This window comes from Papio anubis, chromosome 18 (genome assembly GCF_008728515.1).
Source record: "Papio anubis isolate 15944 chromosome 18, Panubis1.0, whole genome shotgun sequence".
NCBI lineage: Eukaryota > Metazoa > Chordata > Mammalia > Primates > Cercopithecidae > Papio > Papio anubis.
Genome location: NC_044993.1, coordinates 43,326,200 through 43,340,369, shown reverse-complemented (window position 1 = coordinate 43,340,369; position 14,170 = coordinate 43,326,200). Strand labels below are relative to the sequence as shown.

At 37.3% G+C, this 14,170-nt stretch overlaps 1 protein-coding gene across 5 annotated transcripts in view; it reads right to left on the bottom strand.

The window, feature by feature from the left end:
• LOC101015583 (putative ankyrin repeat domain-containing protein 26-like protein) overlaps window positions 1–14,170 on the bottom strand; it is an 86,042-nt gene that overhangs the window by 38,942 nt on the left and 32,930 nt on the right. For 4 of the 5 annotated variants that reach the window (XM_009196359.4, XM_009196360.4, XM_009196356.4 and 1 more), the window contains exons 1-2: window positions 4,764–5,125; window positions 1,636–1,729 (exon numbers count right to left, since the gene is read on the bottom strand). Coding sequence is in view for 3 of the 5 variants with exons in the window: in XM_009196356.4 (XP_009194620.2) it covers window positions 1,636–1,650 (15 nt within the window). In the remaining 2 variants the exon portion in view is untranslated. Of the gene's footprint in view, window positions 1–1,635; window positions 1,730–4,763; window positions 5,252–14,170 lie in introns of those variants that run through there. The other variant, XM_009196362.3, reaches the window with a different exon arrangement.

Genomic DNA, 14,170 nt, shown 5'->3' with positions numbered 1-14,170 from the left:
TAAAAATAGAGCTACCATATGATCCAGCCATCTCACTGCTGGATATATACCCAAAAGAAAGGAAATTAGTACATCAAGGAGATGTCTGCACTCCCATGTTTATTGCAGCATCATTCACACTAGCCAAGATTTGGAAGCAACCTACACCTTTCACAACAGACAAATGGATAAAGAAATTGTGGTACATATACACAATAGAGTACTAATCAGCCATGAAAAACAATTACATCCTGTCATTTGCAACAGCATGGATGGAACTGGTGGTCATTATGCTGACTGAAATAAGCAAGGCACAGAAGAACCAACTTTGCATATTCTCATTTATTTTTTAAAACTAAAAATTAGAACAATTGAACTAATGGAGATAAAGTATAATAATGATTACCACAGGCTGGGAAGAGTGGCGGGGCAGTATTGAGGGAGGATGAGAGGATGGTTAATGGGTGCCAAAAAATAGAATGAATAAGATCTAGTATTTGACAGCTCAACAGTGTGGCTAAAGTCAATAATAACTTAATTGTACATTTAAAAATAACTAAAACAGTATAATTGGATTGTTTTTAACACAAAGGATAAATCCGTGAAGTGATAGATATCTTATTTACCATGATGTGATTATGATATATTGTATGCCTGTATCCAAATATCTCACGTAGTCCATATATCCACCTACCTTGTACCCAAAAAATTAAAAATTAGAAATATACTTTAAAATTTAGTAGAAACATCCCTACATAGTAATGAGGTATACTATTCTCTATTTCATGGTAGTACCTGATTGATGATTTCCAAAACAACTGTTTACACTTTTATCGATGTGCACCCTGTTCCTAATACCTGAAATGCTTTCCTCTACTATTCTGACAAATTTATTTTCTTCTTTTAAAATAGGTGGCTATGTGAAGTCTTCATTGATTCTGGTGATTTTTTTTAACTAGTATCTTTATTCCCCAGATAAACAGGTGTCTCCTTTCTTGGGGCTGCCTTAGTATTTTATTGATTTTTCTACTGCATCTTTACCACCTTAACTGTATATTATTGCTTCACATGACTGTCTCCTTTGCTTCTACACAATAGGGGACAATTTGCAAATCATCTTTCTATAAACAGCCTTTATATATTTTACTCAGCAATTATTTATGGAGTCCTGCTATGTGTCAGGCACCAGAGCTTAAAGAATGAAAATGAAGCATATAGAAAAAATACAAAAACTTAGCCAGGCATGGTGGTGTATGCCTGTAATTCCGACTACTCAGGAGGCTGAGGCAGGATAATCGCTTGAACCTGGGAGGTGGAGGTGGTGGTGAGCCGAGATCGCAACATTGCACTCCAGCCTGGGCAACAAGAGTGAAATTCCATCTCAAAAAAATTTTTTAATAAAAGAAGTCATTTTAAGAAGTTTTATCTGGCTATTAGAATATACTAGTGCTCGTGTTTTTAAAGAGACATACTGTCATTCAACTTAGTTTATGTCTAAATATAAGTAAGAAAAAGAGACATACTGTCATTCAACTTTAGTTTATGTCTACATATAAGTAAGCAAATATTAAATATAGTAAGCAGCACTCTCCCAATAAAAAAGTAACTTCAACAAAGTATATTGAGCCTTAGTATGATATGATATACAGTTTTTACCTTCTTCTTGCCCATTTATTACATATTTTGTCTTACAGTCTGTAGCCCCAGATACATGAGTGCCACCATTCTCTGTGTGATTCTTGGAGATCTTCTGTAAAAATTAATAACAACAATGAGTTTCAAGAAGATGAAAAAGAAGTAGTAGTTACATAAAGATTTCCCAAACACTTTCTTTTAAAGAAGATGTTTTTCATTCAGATAACTTCAAAATAAGAACATGTGTTGGGAACCTAAATTATTCAATAGAGAAGCTTACATAGATAGGCTCTCTAAATCAAACTTATCTTTTATCTTCACAGGGCTACTGACTTTGCACACCCAGACTAAAAGGCTACAAGAAATATATTCACAGACCAAATAATAACTTATGTACATATTGCAGCAAGAGACTAACTTCAAAATACCTAACTCTACCCTACATTCCCAACCAAATGTAAGAGATCATTTAAAATACTACACAATACACTTGGTAATACACTTAAAGCATTAAATATTTAAAAGATTTCTAGTTACAGAAAATGTAAATGTTAAGACAGCACAATAAGAAACTGTGGTGTGTGTCATGTTGCGTTTAAACAGAACATGGTAGAAGCTCCTTCATTTAGGTAAACAAGGGCTTGGAGAAATCTACACAGTCTTTCATACCATTTTTACTGATAGAAAAAATGGTTGAATACAACTACAAACCAATGAGAAAACCTTTAGTTTATCTCTATATATAAACATATATATATATTATGTCTATATATACTTATATATAAGTAAGAAAATATTAGATATAGTAAGCAATGCTCTCCCAATAAAAAAGTAACTTCAACAAAGTATATTGAGTCTTAGTATAAAAAGCAGAACAAGGCTGGGTGCAGGCAGTGGTTCACGCCTGTAATCTCAGCACTTTGGGAGGCTGAGGCAGGTGGATCACCTGCGGTCAGGAGTTCAAGACCTGCCAGGCCAACATGGTAAAACCCCACCTCTACTAAAAATATAAAAATTAGCTGGATGTGGTGGCATGCTCCTGTAATCCCAGCTACTGTGGAGGCTGAGGTAGGAGAATCCCCTGAACCTGGGAGGTGGAGGTTGTAGTAAGCCAAGATCGCGCCATTGTACACCAGCCTGGGCGATAAGAGTGAAACTCCATCTCAAAAAAAAAAAAAAAAAAAAAGCAGAACAAGAACATTCAGAACATTCATTTGTGAAGCATTTAAAATGTGCCAGGCAAGGTAATTTCACATTTTCTTTTCTACACATTATAGTAATAAAAATAATGATGATGATGAAGTTGATGATGGTAGTAACCCCACTTTCTGGTGATTCCAGGATGTTAACAAGAAAATGATGAACAGATGAGATCCATTGTTTCCTCTCTGTCCAGAATGTCCTCCTCCTAGACTTTCCCATGGCTGGCTCCTTTCATCCTTTAGTTGACAGTTTCAATGTCACATGCAGAAACATCTCCTCTGACTACAGAACTTTACTGCCACTCCCATCCCCATGCTAACTACAAACTTCTCCAATAATCTCTGTCTTCTCTGTTTTCTTTATAGGAAGCACATTCAACTTACAATGCTGGGTTATTTACTTGTTTTTCTCTTCTTGCCGCTGTAACCTAAGCCCCCATCATCTATATTCAGTCTCTAGTTGCCTAGCAGAGTTGGTGCTCAACAGTAGAAATTCACTCAAGGTCAAAACACTTAAATTTCCATGGGAATGTCTTAAGCACCAAACCACTAGATTCCTAGAAGAGTTCTCTAGTAATAGTCTGCTGAAACTCATGTTCCCCAAACTAGAAATCCACATGCCCACTCTGACTTTCCCAAACTTTTCTTGATGCTATTGTCATTGTATTGTCCTCAGGGTTTACGTGAAGCATCCTCAATACTTATTGAGCCACCGAATACCCCTGTGGATCACTTTATTATACATTAGTGGTCACACTCTCAGGTTTACAAAATGCTTTCCAATTTTTCAGCGCATTTGTTCATTACACACATCTGGGAGTACATACTAGTACCCTTTTTATGAGGGGCATGACTCGACATTCAAATAGGTTAAATAATTTTTACCAGAAATTCATAGCTAGTAAGTAAAAGCACCAGGATAACAACTTGGTGCTGGTATCACAATACAGCAACTGCTTCTAAGAAGCCAGGCCCTTTCATCTCTTTCTACTGTTGTCACCTTAGAATGGTCATCATTTACCATAAAGGTACTAATGTTTTCTTTTTTTGAATATGATTCCTACTTAATAAAATACCACTAAACCAAACTACTGTGTTTATAGCTTCACTTATTTACAACTCCCCATGCTTTTGCTTCTTCTGAAATTTTTTTGCACATCTATACTAGTCAATCCAAATACAGTAGTATTTTAAATCCCAGGCATTGTCTTTTCAGGTTTCAAGTTGTACAAAACTCCAGTCCAAACTCTTTCTCTCTGAATCTCATTAGCACTTTTACACATCCGGGTAGAACACAGAATCATACATTTGGCTATATATTGACATGGAACAATTTTTTAGTTTCTAGATAAACTTAACTTTAGATTAAGTTTGATTCCGTGTGACTTCTAACCCTTATAAATTTTGTACTATGTGACACCGGCTTTTTACACGAATCCTCCAAATTAACAGAATTGTACTATGCAGCAGTGATATACTTTGTACATAATTACTGTACTAATTATGGGCTGATAATGTAAGAAAATAAATTTTTTGAGATGGAGTCTTGCTTTGTTGACCAGGCTGGAGTGCAATGGTGCAATCTCGACTCACTGCAACCTCCATCTCCTGGGTTCAAGTGATCCTTCTGCCTCAGCCTCCCGAGTAGCTGGGATTACAGGTGTGCACCACCACATCTGGCTAATTTTTGAGTTTTTTTAGTAGAGACTGGATTTTGCCATGTTGACCAGGCTGGTCTCGAACTCCTGACCTCTGGTGATCCACCTGCCTCGGCCTCCCAAAGTGCTGGGATTACAGGCGTAAACCACTGTGCCTGGCCAGAAAATAATTATTTATGGACATATGCAGAGGCACAAAAGTGAAGTGAAAGCATTCTCTTTTATGTTGTAACATCACTGAATGCTTATTTTCTAAAATAATAACCGCAGCAATAACAATAGATAATACCTTGCTGTCCAAATGTGATTGGATATCTTCCTTTTGTCCTGATTTTACTGCGAATGGCACATCTATAAAATGTTATACACAGATTCACTCATGAGAAAATTTATCACTATGAATTTTATATACCTATACAAGTTTGTCTTCACCCATAAATATTTCAGTGAAACAAAAGTAATAGCAAAAAGAAAAAGAAAAAAGTTTCAGGGAATTGAGGAATTGAAGTAGTTTCAGGAAAAAGTTGGTAGTATAAAGAAAGACAGAAAAATACTGTGGGAAAGAAATGAATATTATGTTTGGATCTACATAGGTTGGTGGTTTTTCTATTGAAAATACTTAGTATACGCTGTTTTTCAGATATATTCACTAACTTACCACCTCGAACATTTTTGAATCAAAATTAAATTTTCATTATTTGTGTGCTCTTGTGGAGCACTCTCAATAATACCCATACCATTTTGTCTTTTTCCATTTGCTGGCTCTGTTGCTTTCTCCTATTAAAAAGAAAAGAACAGCAACTTCAGAAAACATTGTATTTACTCACCATTCTGTCAGTAAGACAACAAAAATGTACTGTGTTTATCAAATCATAAGCAATATTTGGGAAGAAGCTAAAAATATAAGTAAAAGTCAGGTCCTGCCTTATATTTCAGCAAAGTTAGAGATATATAAAAGGTAATAAAAACAGAAAAGTGTAGTCCATGAGTTCTACAAATAAAGTGAAAAAAGTAAGTACAGGCACAAGGAAAAGAACAATCAGTTCTACTTGGGGAGCTCAGGAAATGCTACAAAGATAGAGCCATATTTTGAAACATAGACCAAGAAAAGAACAGTGAGGGCAGGAAGGGTTTCTAGACAGAGAAGCATGCTCAAAAGGATGAGGCATGAAATGATAGGGCAAATGAAGGGTACCAAAATAATGCTGTAAGAGTGGAACATAGTGAGAGGGAATGGAATGGAGAGAGAAAATGGGAGAATCAGGCCAAACCACAAAAGATATGGGCCACACTAGAGCGTGAACTCTCCCCATCATGTAATGGGGAACCATTCAAAAGCAGATGAGTTATATATCATTATAAATATATTTTACAAAAGTCACCTTGGCAGCAACAAAAAGATAGATATGAACATGGCATGGGGGAAATTAAACAAGAGTATTTCAAAATTATGAGTCAGAGAGTGAATTATGATAATGAGATATAAAAAATGCTAAGCAGTAGAAAATATAGAATTTGCAAGTGACTGAACTGATGATTTGAGAAAGTGCTGAAATGTAGAAATTGTCCTGCTTCAATGTTTCAGTGCTACTAACTAGGTGTTATTTCCTAGGATGATGAAACCAGATGACAGAGTAGATTACAAAACATCAGGAAAGGGTCAAGGACAATGTCTTCAGTGTGTGACATAACAAATTTGAGGCACCCAGAAAGCAAGAGTGGATGACCTTACTCAGGAAAAGCATATAATGTGAAGAGGAGTAATATTTTTAAATTATACTAAACTCACAGAATTAAATCATGCAACACTATACCCTTCTCTGAAGTTTTGAAAATGAAAACAAGAGGAGAAAAAAATCTTGAGATTCAAAATTTCGATTATTTATTTCAACATTTGTTTCAAGGATATAAAATATACTTTTACTAATGTAAACAAACATTTATTTCTGAAATATTATGGTAATATGCATTTTTAATTGAATGAAAAATGTAATTCTAAAACATCAACTCAAGATGCTGCTCAAGCAGGACCCCGTATTCACATGAGGAGAGAAAACGGGGACTGAAAAATCACATCAGGCCAGGCATAGTGGCTCACACCTGTAATCCCAACACTTATGGAGGCAGAGGCGAAAGGATAGCTTGAGTCCAGGTGTTTGAGACCTCCCTGGGCAATATAGAAAGACCCCATTCTCCACACACAAAAATCAAGTCAGCAGAATTCCTGAGTTTTAGAGATGCAAAACTTTATGTATAAGGTTTAACAACTATGAATACTGAAGTTAATAAAGCTTCCTGACAATAACATAAAATGTCTTTATTGCCAGAGATATTTTTAAAATTAGAAAATTATCTTCTGGAGATAATTGTTCATACTTTCTTAGAAATCTTAACTTTCTTATAATCTTATGATAACAGGTAGTTTATTTTTAAAAATCATAAATTTTCATTACATTTTGATGTGTGCATGTCTATTTTATACCAATATTATTAGAAATCAGAATATCTCCAGAAATAATTTCTGAATTTATTTACTTTAATATTTTATTTATTTTTGTGGGTACATTATGCACGTATTAATACACATTTATAAGGTACATGAGGCATTTTGACACAGGCAGGCAATGTGAAATAAACACAGCATGGAAAATGGAGTAACCGTCCTCTCAAGCATTTATCTTGTGAGTTATAGGCAATCCAATTACATTCTTTATTTAAAAATATGCAATTATTATTGACTATGCTCACCTTATTGTGCTAACAATAGTAACTCATATTCATCCTTTCTATTTTTTGTACCCATTAACCATCCCCAACTCCTGCCAAACTCTTATTACCCTTCCCAGCCTCTGGTAACCATCCTTCTACTCTACGCCCACAAGTTGAATTGCTTTTTTAGAACCCAGAAACAAGCAAAAACATGCAATGTTTGTCTTTCTGTGTCAGGCTTATTTCACTTAACAATTTCCACTTCCATCCACGATGTTGCAAATGATTGGATCTCATTCTTTTTATGGCTAAATAGTACTCCATTGTATATCTGTACCATATTTTCTTTATCCATTCATCTGTTGATGGAATCTTAGGTTGCTTCCAAATCTTAGCTGTTGTAAATAGTGCTGCAACAAACATAGGAGTGCAGTTATTTCTTTGATATACTGATTCCCTTTCTTTTGGATATATACACAGCAGTGGGATTGCTGGATCATATTGTAGCTCAATTTTTAGTTTTTTGAGACATATCTGAACTCTTCTCCATGGTGGTTGTACTCATTTACATTCCCATCTATAGTGTACAAGGGTTCCCTTCTCTTCACGTCCTCACCAGCAATTGTCGTTGCCTATCTTTAGGATATAAGCCATTTAAGCTGAGGCGAGATAATATCTCATTGTAGTTTTGATCTGCATTTCTCTGATGATCAGCGAAGTTGAGTACCTTTTAATATGCCTGTTTTCCATTTGTATGTCTTCTTTTGAGAAATGTCTGTTCAAATCTTTTCCCCATTTTTTGATTGGATTATTGGATTTTTTTTTCTATAGAGTTGTTTGAGCTTCTTACATATTCTGCTTATTAATCCCTTGTCAGATGGGTAGCTTGCAAACATTTTCTCCCATTCTGTGGATTGTCTTTTCATTTTGTTGACTGTATCCTTTGCTGTGCAGAAGTTGTTTAACTTGATGCGGTCACATTTGTCAATTTTTGCTTTTGTTGCCTGTGCTTGTGCAGTATTACTCAAGAAATTTTTACTTAGACTATTGTCCTAGAGATTTCCCCCAATGTTTTCTTGTACCAGTTTCATAGTTTGAGGTCTTAGATTTAAGTCTTTAATCCATTTTTATTTGGCTTTTGTATATGGTGAGAGATAGGGGTCTAGGCAAGGTGTGGTGGCTCACGCCTGTAATCACAGCATTTTGGGAGGCTGAAGCAGGCGGATTACCTGAGGTCAGGAGTTTGAGATCAGCCTAGCCAACATGGTGAAACCCCTTCTCTACTAAAAATAGAAAAATTAGTCAGGCATAGTGGTGGGTGCCTGTAATCCCAGCTACTTGGGAGGCTGAGGCAAGAGAATCACTTGAACCCAGGAGGCAGAGGTTGCAGTGAGCCAAGATTGTGCCACTGCACTGCAGCCTGGGTGACAGATCCAGACTCCATCTCAAAAACAAACAAAACAAAACAAAACAAACAAACAAACAAAAAAAGCATAGTGGTCTAGTTTCATTCTTCTGCATATAGATACCCAGTTTTCCCAGCACCATATATTGAAGAAACTGTCTTTTCCCCCAGTGTATGTTCCTGGTGCCTTTTGCAAATGTATGTTCACTGTAGGTATGTGGCTTTGTTTCTGGTTTCTCTATTCTGTTGCATTCGTCTGCTTTTATGACAATACCATGTGTCTGCTTTTATGATAGTACCATGATGTTTTGATTACTATAGCTCAGTAGTATAATTTAAAGTCAGGTAATGTGATTTCTCCACATTTCTTTTATTTGTTGTTTTGCTTTTATTTTTGTTTTCTTTGTTCTCATCTGCATATTCTTTTTTTATTATACTTCAATGTCTAGGGTACATGTGCACAATGTGCAGGTTTATTACATATGTATACATGTGCCATGTTGGTGTGCTGCACCCATTAACTCATCATTTACATTAAGTATATCTCTTAATGCTATCACTCCCCCCTCCCCCCACCCCATGACAGGCCACAGTGTGTGATGTTCCCCTTCCTGTGTCCAAGTGTTCTCATTGTTCAGTTCCCACCTATGAGTGAGAACATGCGGTGTTTTGTTTTCTGTTCTTGTGATGGTTTGCTGAGAATGATGGTTTCCAGCTGCATCCATGTCCCTACAAAGGACATGAACTCATCCTTTTTTATGACTGCATAGTATTCCATGGTATATATGTGCCACATTTTCTTAATCCAGTCTATGATTGATGGACATTTGGGTTGGTTCCAGGTCTTTGCTATTGTGAATAGTGCCACAATAAACATAAGTGTGCATGTGTTTTTATAGCAGCATGATTTATAATCCTTTAGGTATATAGCTATAAACGGGATGGCTGGGTCAAATGGTATTTCTAGTTCTAGATCCTTGAGGAATCCCCACACTGTCTTCCACAATGGTTGAACTAGTTTACAGTCCCACCAACAGGGTAAAAGTGTTCCTATTTCTCCACATCCTCTCCAGCACCCGTTGTTTCCTGACTTTTTAATGATCACCATTCTAACTGGTGTGAGATGGTATTTCATTGTGGTTTTGATTTGCATTTCTCTGATGGCCAGTGATGATGAGCATTTTTTCACGTGTCTGTTGGCTGCATCAATGTCTTCTTTTGAGAACTATCTGTTCATATCCTTCACCCACTTTTTGATGGGGTTGTTTTTTTCTTGTAAATTTAAGTTCTTTGTAGGTTCTGGACATTAGCCCTTTGTCAGATGAGTAGATTGCAAAAATTTTCTCCCATTCTGTAGGTTGCCTGTTCACTCTGATGGTAGTTTCTTTTGCTGTGCAGAAGCTCTTTAGTTTAATTAGATCCCATTTGTCAATTGTGGCTTTTGTTGCCATTGCTTTTGGTGTTTTAGACATGAAGTCCTTGCCCATGCCTATGTCCTGAATGGTATTGCCTAGGTTCTCTTCTAGGGTTTTTATGGTTTTAGGTCTAACATTTAAGTCTCTAACCCATCTTGAATTAATTTTTGAATGAGGTATAAGGAAGGGATCCAGTTTCAGCTTTCTACATATGCCTAGCCAGTTTTCCCAGCACCATTTATTAAATAGGGAATCCTTTCCCCATTTCTTGTTTTTGTCAGGTTTGTCAAAGATCAGATGGTTGTAGATGTGTGGTATTATTTCTGAGGACTCTGTTATGTCCATTGGTCTATATCTCTGTTTTGGTACCAGTAGCATGCTGTTTTGGTTACTGTAGGCTTGTAGCATAGTTTGAAGTCAGGTAGCATGATGCCTCCAGCTTTGATCTTTCGGCTTAGGATTGTCTTGGCAATACGGGCTCTTTTTTGGTTCCATATGAACTTTAAAGAAGTTTTTTCCAATTCTGTGAAGAAAGTCATTGGTAGCTTAATGGGGATGGCATTGAATCCATAGATTACCTTGGGCAGTATGGCCATTTTCACGATATTGATTCTTCCTATCCATGAGCATGGAATGTTCTTCCATTTGTTTGTGTTCTCTTTTATTTCATTGAGCAGTGGTTTGTTGTTCTCCTTGAGGAGGTCCTTCACATCCCTTGTAAGTTGGATTCCTAGGTATTTTATTCTCTTTGAAGCAATTGTGAATGGGAGTTCATTCATGGTTTGGCTCTGTTTGTCTGTTATTGGTGTATAAGAATGCTTGTGATTTTTGTACATTGATTTTGTATCCTGAGACTTTGCTGAAGTTACTTATCAGCTTAAGGAGATTTTGGGCTGAGATGATGGGGTTTTCTAAATATACAATCATGTCATCTGCAAACAGGGACAATTTGATTTCCTCTTTTCTTACTTGAATACCCTTTATTTCTTTCTCTTGCCTGACTGCCCTGGCCAGAATTTCCAACACTATGTTGAATAGGAGTGGTGAGAGAGGGCATCCCTGTCTTGTGCCAGTTTTCAAAGGGAATGCTTCCTGTTTTTGCCCATTCAGTATGATATTGGCTGTGGGTTTGTCATAAATAGCTCTTATGATTTTGGGATACGTTCCATCAATACCAAATTTATTGAGAGTTTTTAGCATGAAGGGCTGTTGAATTTTCTTAAAGGCCTTTTCTGCATCTATTGAGATAATCATGTGGTTTTTGTCTTTGGTTCTTTTTATATGGTGGATTACATTTATTGATTTGCATATGTTGAACCAGCCTTGCATCCCAGGGATGAAGCCAACTTGATCACAGTGGATAAGCTTTTTGATGTGCTGCTGGATTCAGTTTGCCAGTATTTTATTGGGGATTTTTGCATCGATGTTCATCAGGGATATTGGTCTAAAATTCTCTTTTTTTGTTGTGTCCCTGCCAGGCTTTGGTATCAGGATGAAGCTGGCCTCATAAAATGAGTTAGGGAGGATTCCCTCTTTTCTATTGATTGGAATAGATTCAGAAGGAATGGTACTCACTCCTCCGTGTACCTCTGGTAGAATTTGGCTGTGAATCCGTCTGGTCCTGGACTTTTTTTGGTTGGTAGGCTATCAATTATTGCCTCAATTTCAGAGCCTGTTATTGGTCTATTCAGGGATTCAACTTCTTCCTGGTTTAGTCTTGGGAGAGTGTATGTGTCCAGGAATTTATCCATTTCTTCTAGGTTTTCTAGTTTATTTGCATAGAGGTGTTTATAGTACTCTCTGATAGTAGTTTGTATTTCTGTGGGGTCCATGGTGATATCCCCTTTATCATTTTTTATTACATCTATTTGATTCTTCTCTCTTTTCTTCTTTATTAATCTTGCTAGTAGTCTATCAATTTTGTTGATCTTTTCAAAAAACCAGCTCCTGGATTCACTGATTTTTTGAAGGGTTTTTTGTGTCTATCTCCTTCAGCTCTGCTCTGATCTTAGTGATTTCTTGCCTTCTGCTAGCTTTTGAATGTGTTTGCTCTTGCTTCTCTAGTTCTTTTAATTGTGACGTTAGGGTGTCAATTTTAGATCTTTCCTGCTTTCTCTTGTGGGCATGCTAAAATTTCCCTCCACACACGGCTTTAAATGAGTCCCAGAGATTCTGGTATGTTGTGTTTGTTCTCATTGGTTTCAAAGAACATCTTTATTTCTGCCTTCTTTTTGTTATGTATCCAGTAGTCATTCAGGAGCAGGCTGTTCAGTTTCCATGTAGTTGAGCAGTTTTGAGTGAGTTTCTTAATCCTAAGTTCTAGTTTGATTGCACTGTGGTCTGAGAGACAGTTTGCTATAATTTCTGTTCTTTTACATTTGGTGAGGAGTGCTTTACTTCCAACTATGTGGTCAATTTTGGAATAAGTGTGACGTGGTGCTGAGAAGAATGTATATTCTTTTTTTTTTTTTTTTGAGACGGAGTCTCGCGCTGTGTCACCCAGGCTGGAGTGCAGTGGCGCGATCTCGGCTCACTGCAAGCTCCGCCTCCCAGGTTCAGGCCATTCTCCTGCCTCAGCCTCCGAGTAGCTGGGACTACAGGCGCCCGCCACCACGCCCGGCTAGTTTTTTGTATTTTTAGTAGAGACGGGGTTTCACCATGTTAGCCAGGATGGTCTCGATCTCCTGACCTCGTGATCCGCCCGCCTCGGCCTCCCAAAGTGCTGGGATTACAGGCTTGAGCCACCGCGCCCGGCGAGAAGAATGTATATTCTGTTGATTTGGAGTGCAGAGTTCTGTAGATGTCTATTAGGTCTGCTCAGTGCAGAGCTGAGTTCAATTCCTGGATATCCTTGTTAAATTTTTGTCTCATCGATCTGTCTGATGTTGACAGTGAGGTGTTAAAGTTTCCCATTATTATTGTGTGGGAGTGTAAGTCTCTTTGCAAGTCTCTAAGGACTTGCTTTATGAATCTGGGTGCTCCTGTATTGGGTGCATATATATTTAGGATAGTTAGCTCTTCTTGGTGAATTGATCCCTTTACCATTATGTAATGGCCTTCTTTGTCTCTTTTAATCTTTGTTGGTTTAAAGTCTGTTTTATCAGAGACTAGGATTGCAACCCCTGCTTTTTTTTGTTCTCCATTTGCTTGGTAGATCTTCCCCCATCCCTTTATTCTGAGCCTATGTATATCTCTGCACATGAGATGGGTCTCCTGAATACAGCACACTGATGGGTCATGACTCTTTATCCAATTTGCCAGTCTGTGTCTTTTAATTGGAGCATTTAGCCCATTTACATTTAAGGTTAATATTGTTATGTGTGAATTTGGTCCTGTCATTATGATGTTAGCTGGTTATTTTGCTCATTAGTTGATGCGGTTTCTTCCTAGCATCGATGGTCTTTACATTTTGGCATGTTTTTGTGGTGGCTGATACCGGTTGTTCCTTTCCATGTTTAGTGCTTCCTTCAGGAGCTCTTGTAGGGTAGGCCTGGTGGTGACAAAATCTCTCAGCATTTGCTTGTCTGTAAAGGATTTTATTTCTCCTTCATTTATGAAACTTAGTTTGGCTGGATATGAAATTCTAGGCTGAAAATTCTTTTCTTTAAGAATGTTGAATATTGGCCCTCACTCTCTTCTGGCTTATAGAGTTTCTGCTGAGAGATCTTCTGTTAGTCTGATGGGCTTCCCTTTGTGGGTAACCCGACTTTTCTCTCTGGCTGCCCTTAACATTTTTCCCTTCATTTCAACTTTGGTGAATCTGACAATTATGTGTCTTGGAGTTGTTCTTCTCGAGGAGTATCTTTGTGGCATTCTCTGTATTTTCTGAATTTGAATGTTGGCCTGCCTTGCTAGGTTGGGGAAGTTCTCCTGGATAATATCCTGCAGAGTGTTTTCCAACTTGGTTCCATTCTCCCTGTCACTTTCAGGTACACCAATCAGACGTAGATTTGGTCTTTTCACATAGTCCCATATTTCTTGGAGGCTTTGTTCATTTCTTTTCACTCTTTTTTTCTCTGAACTTCTCTTCTCACTTCATTTCATTCATTTGATCTTCAATCACTGATACCCTTTCTTCCAGTTGATCAAATCGGTTACTGAAGCTTGTGCATTTGTCACATGGTTCTTGTGCCATGGTTTTTGGCTCTGTCAGGTCATTTAAGGACT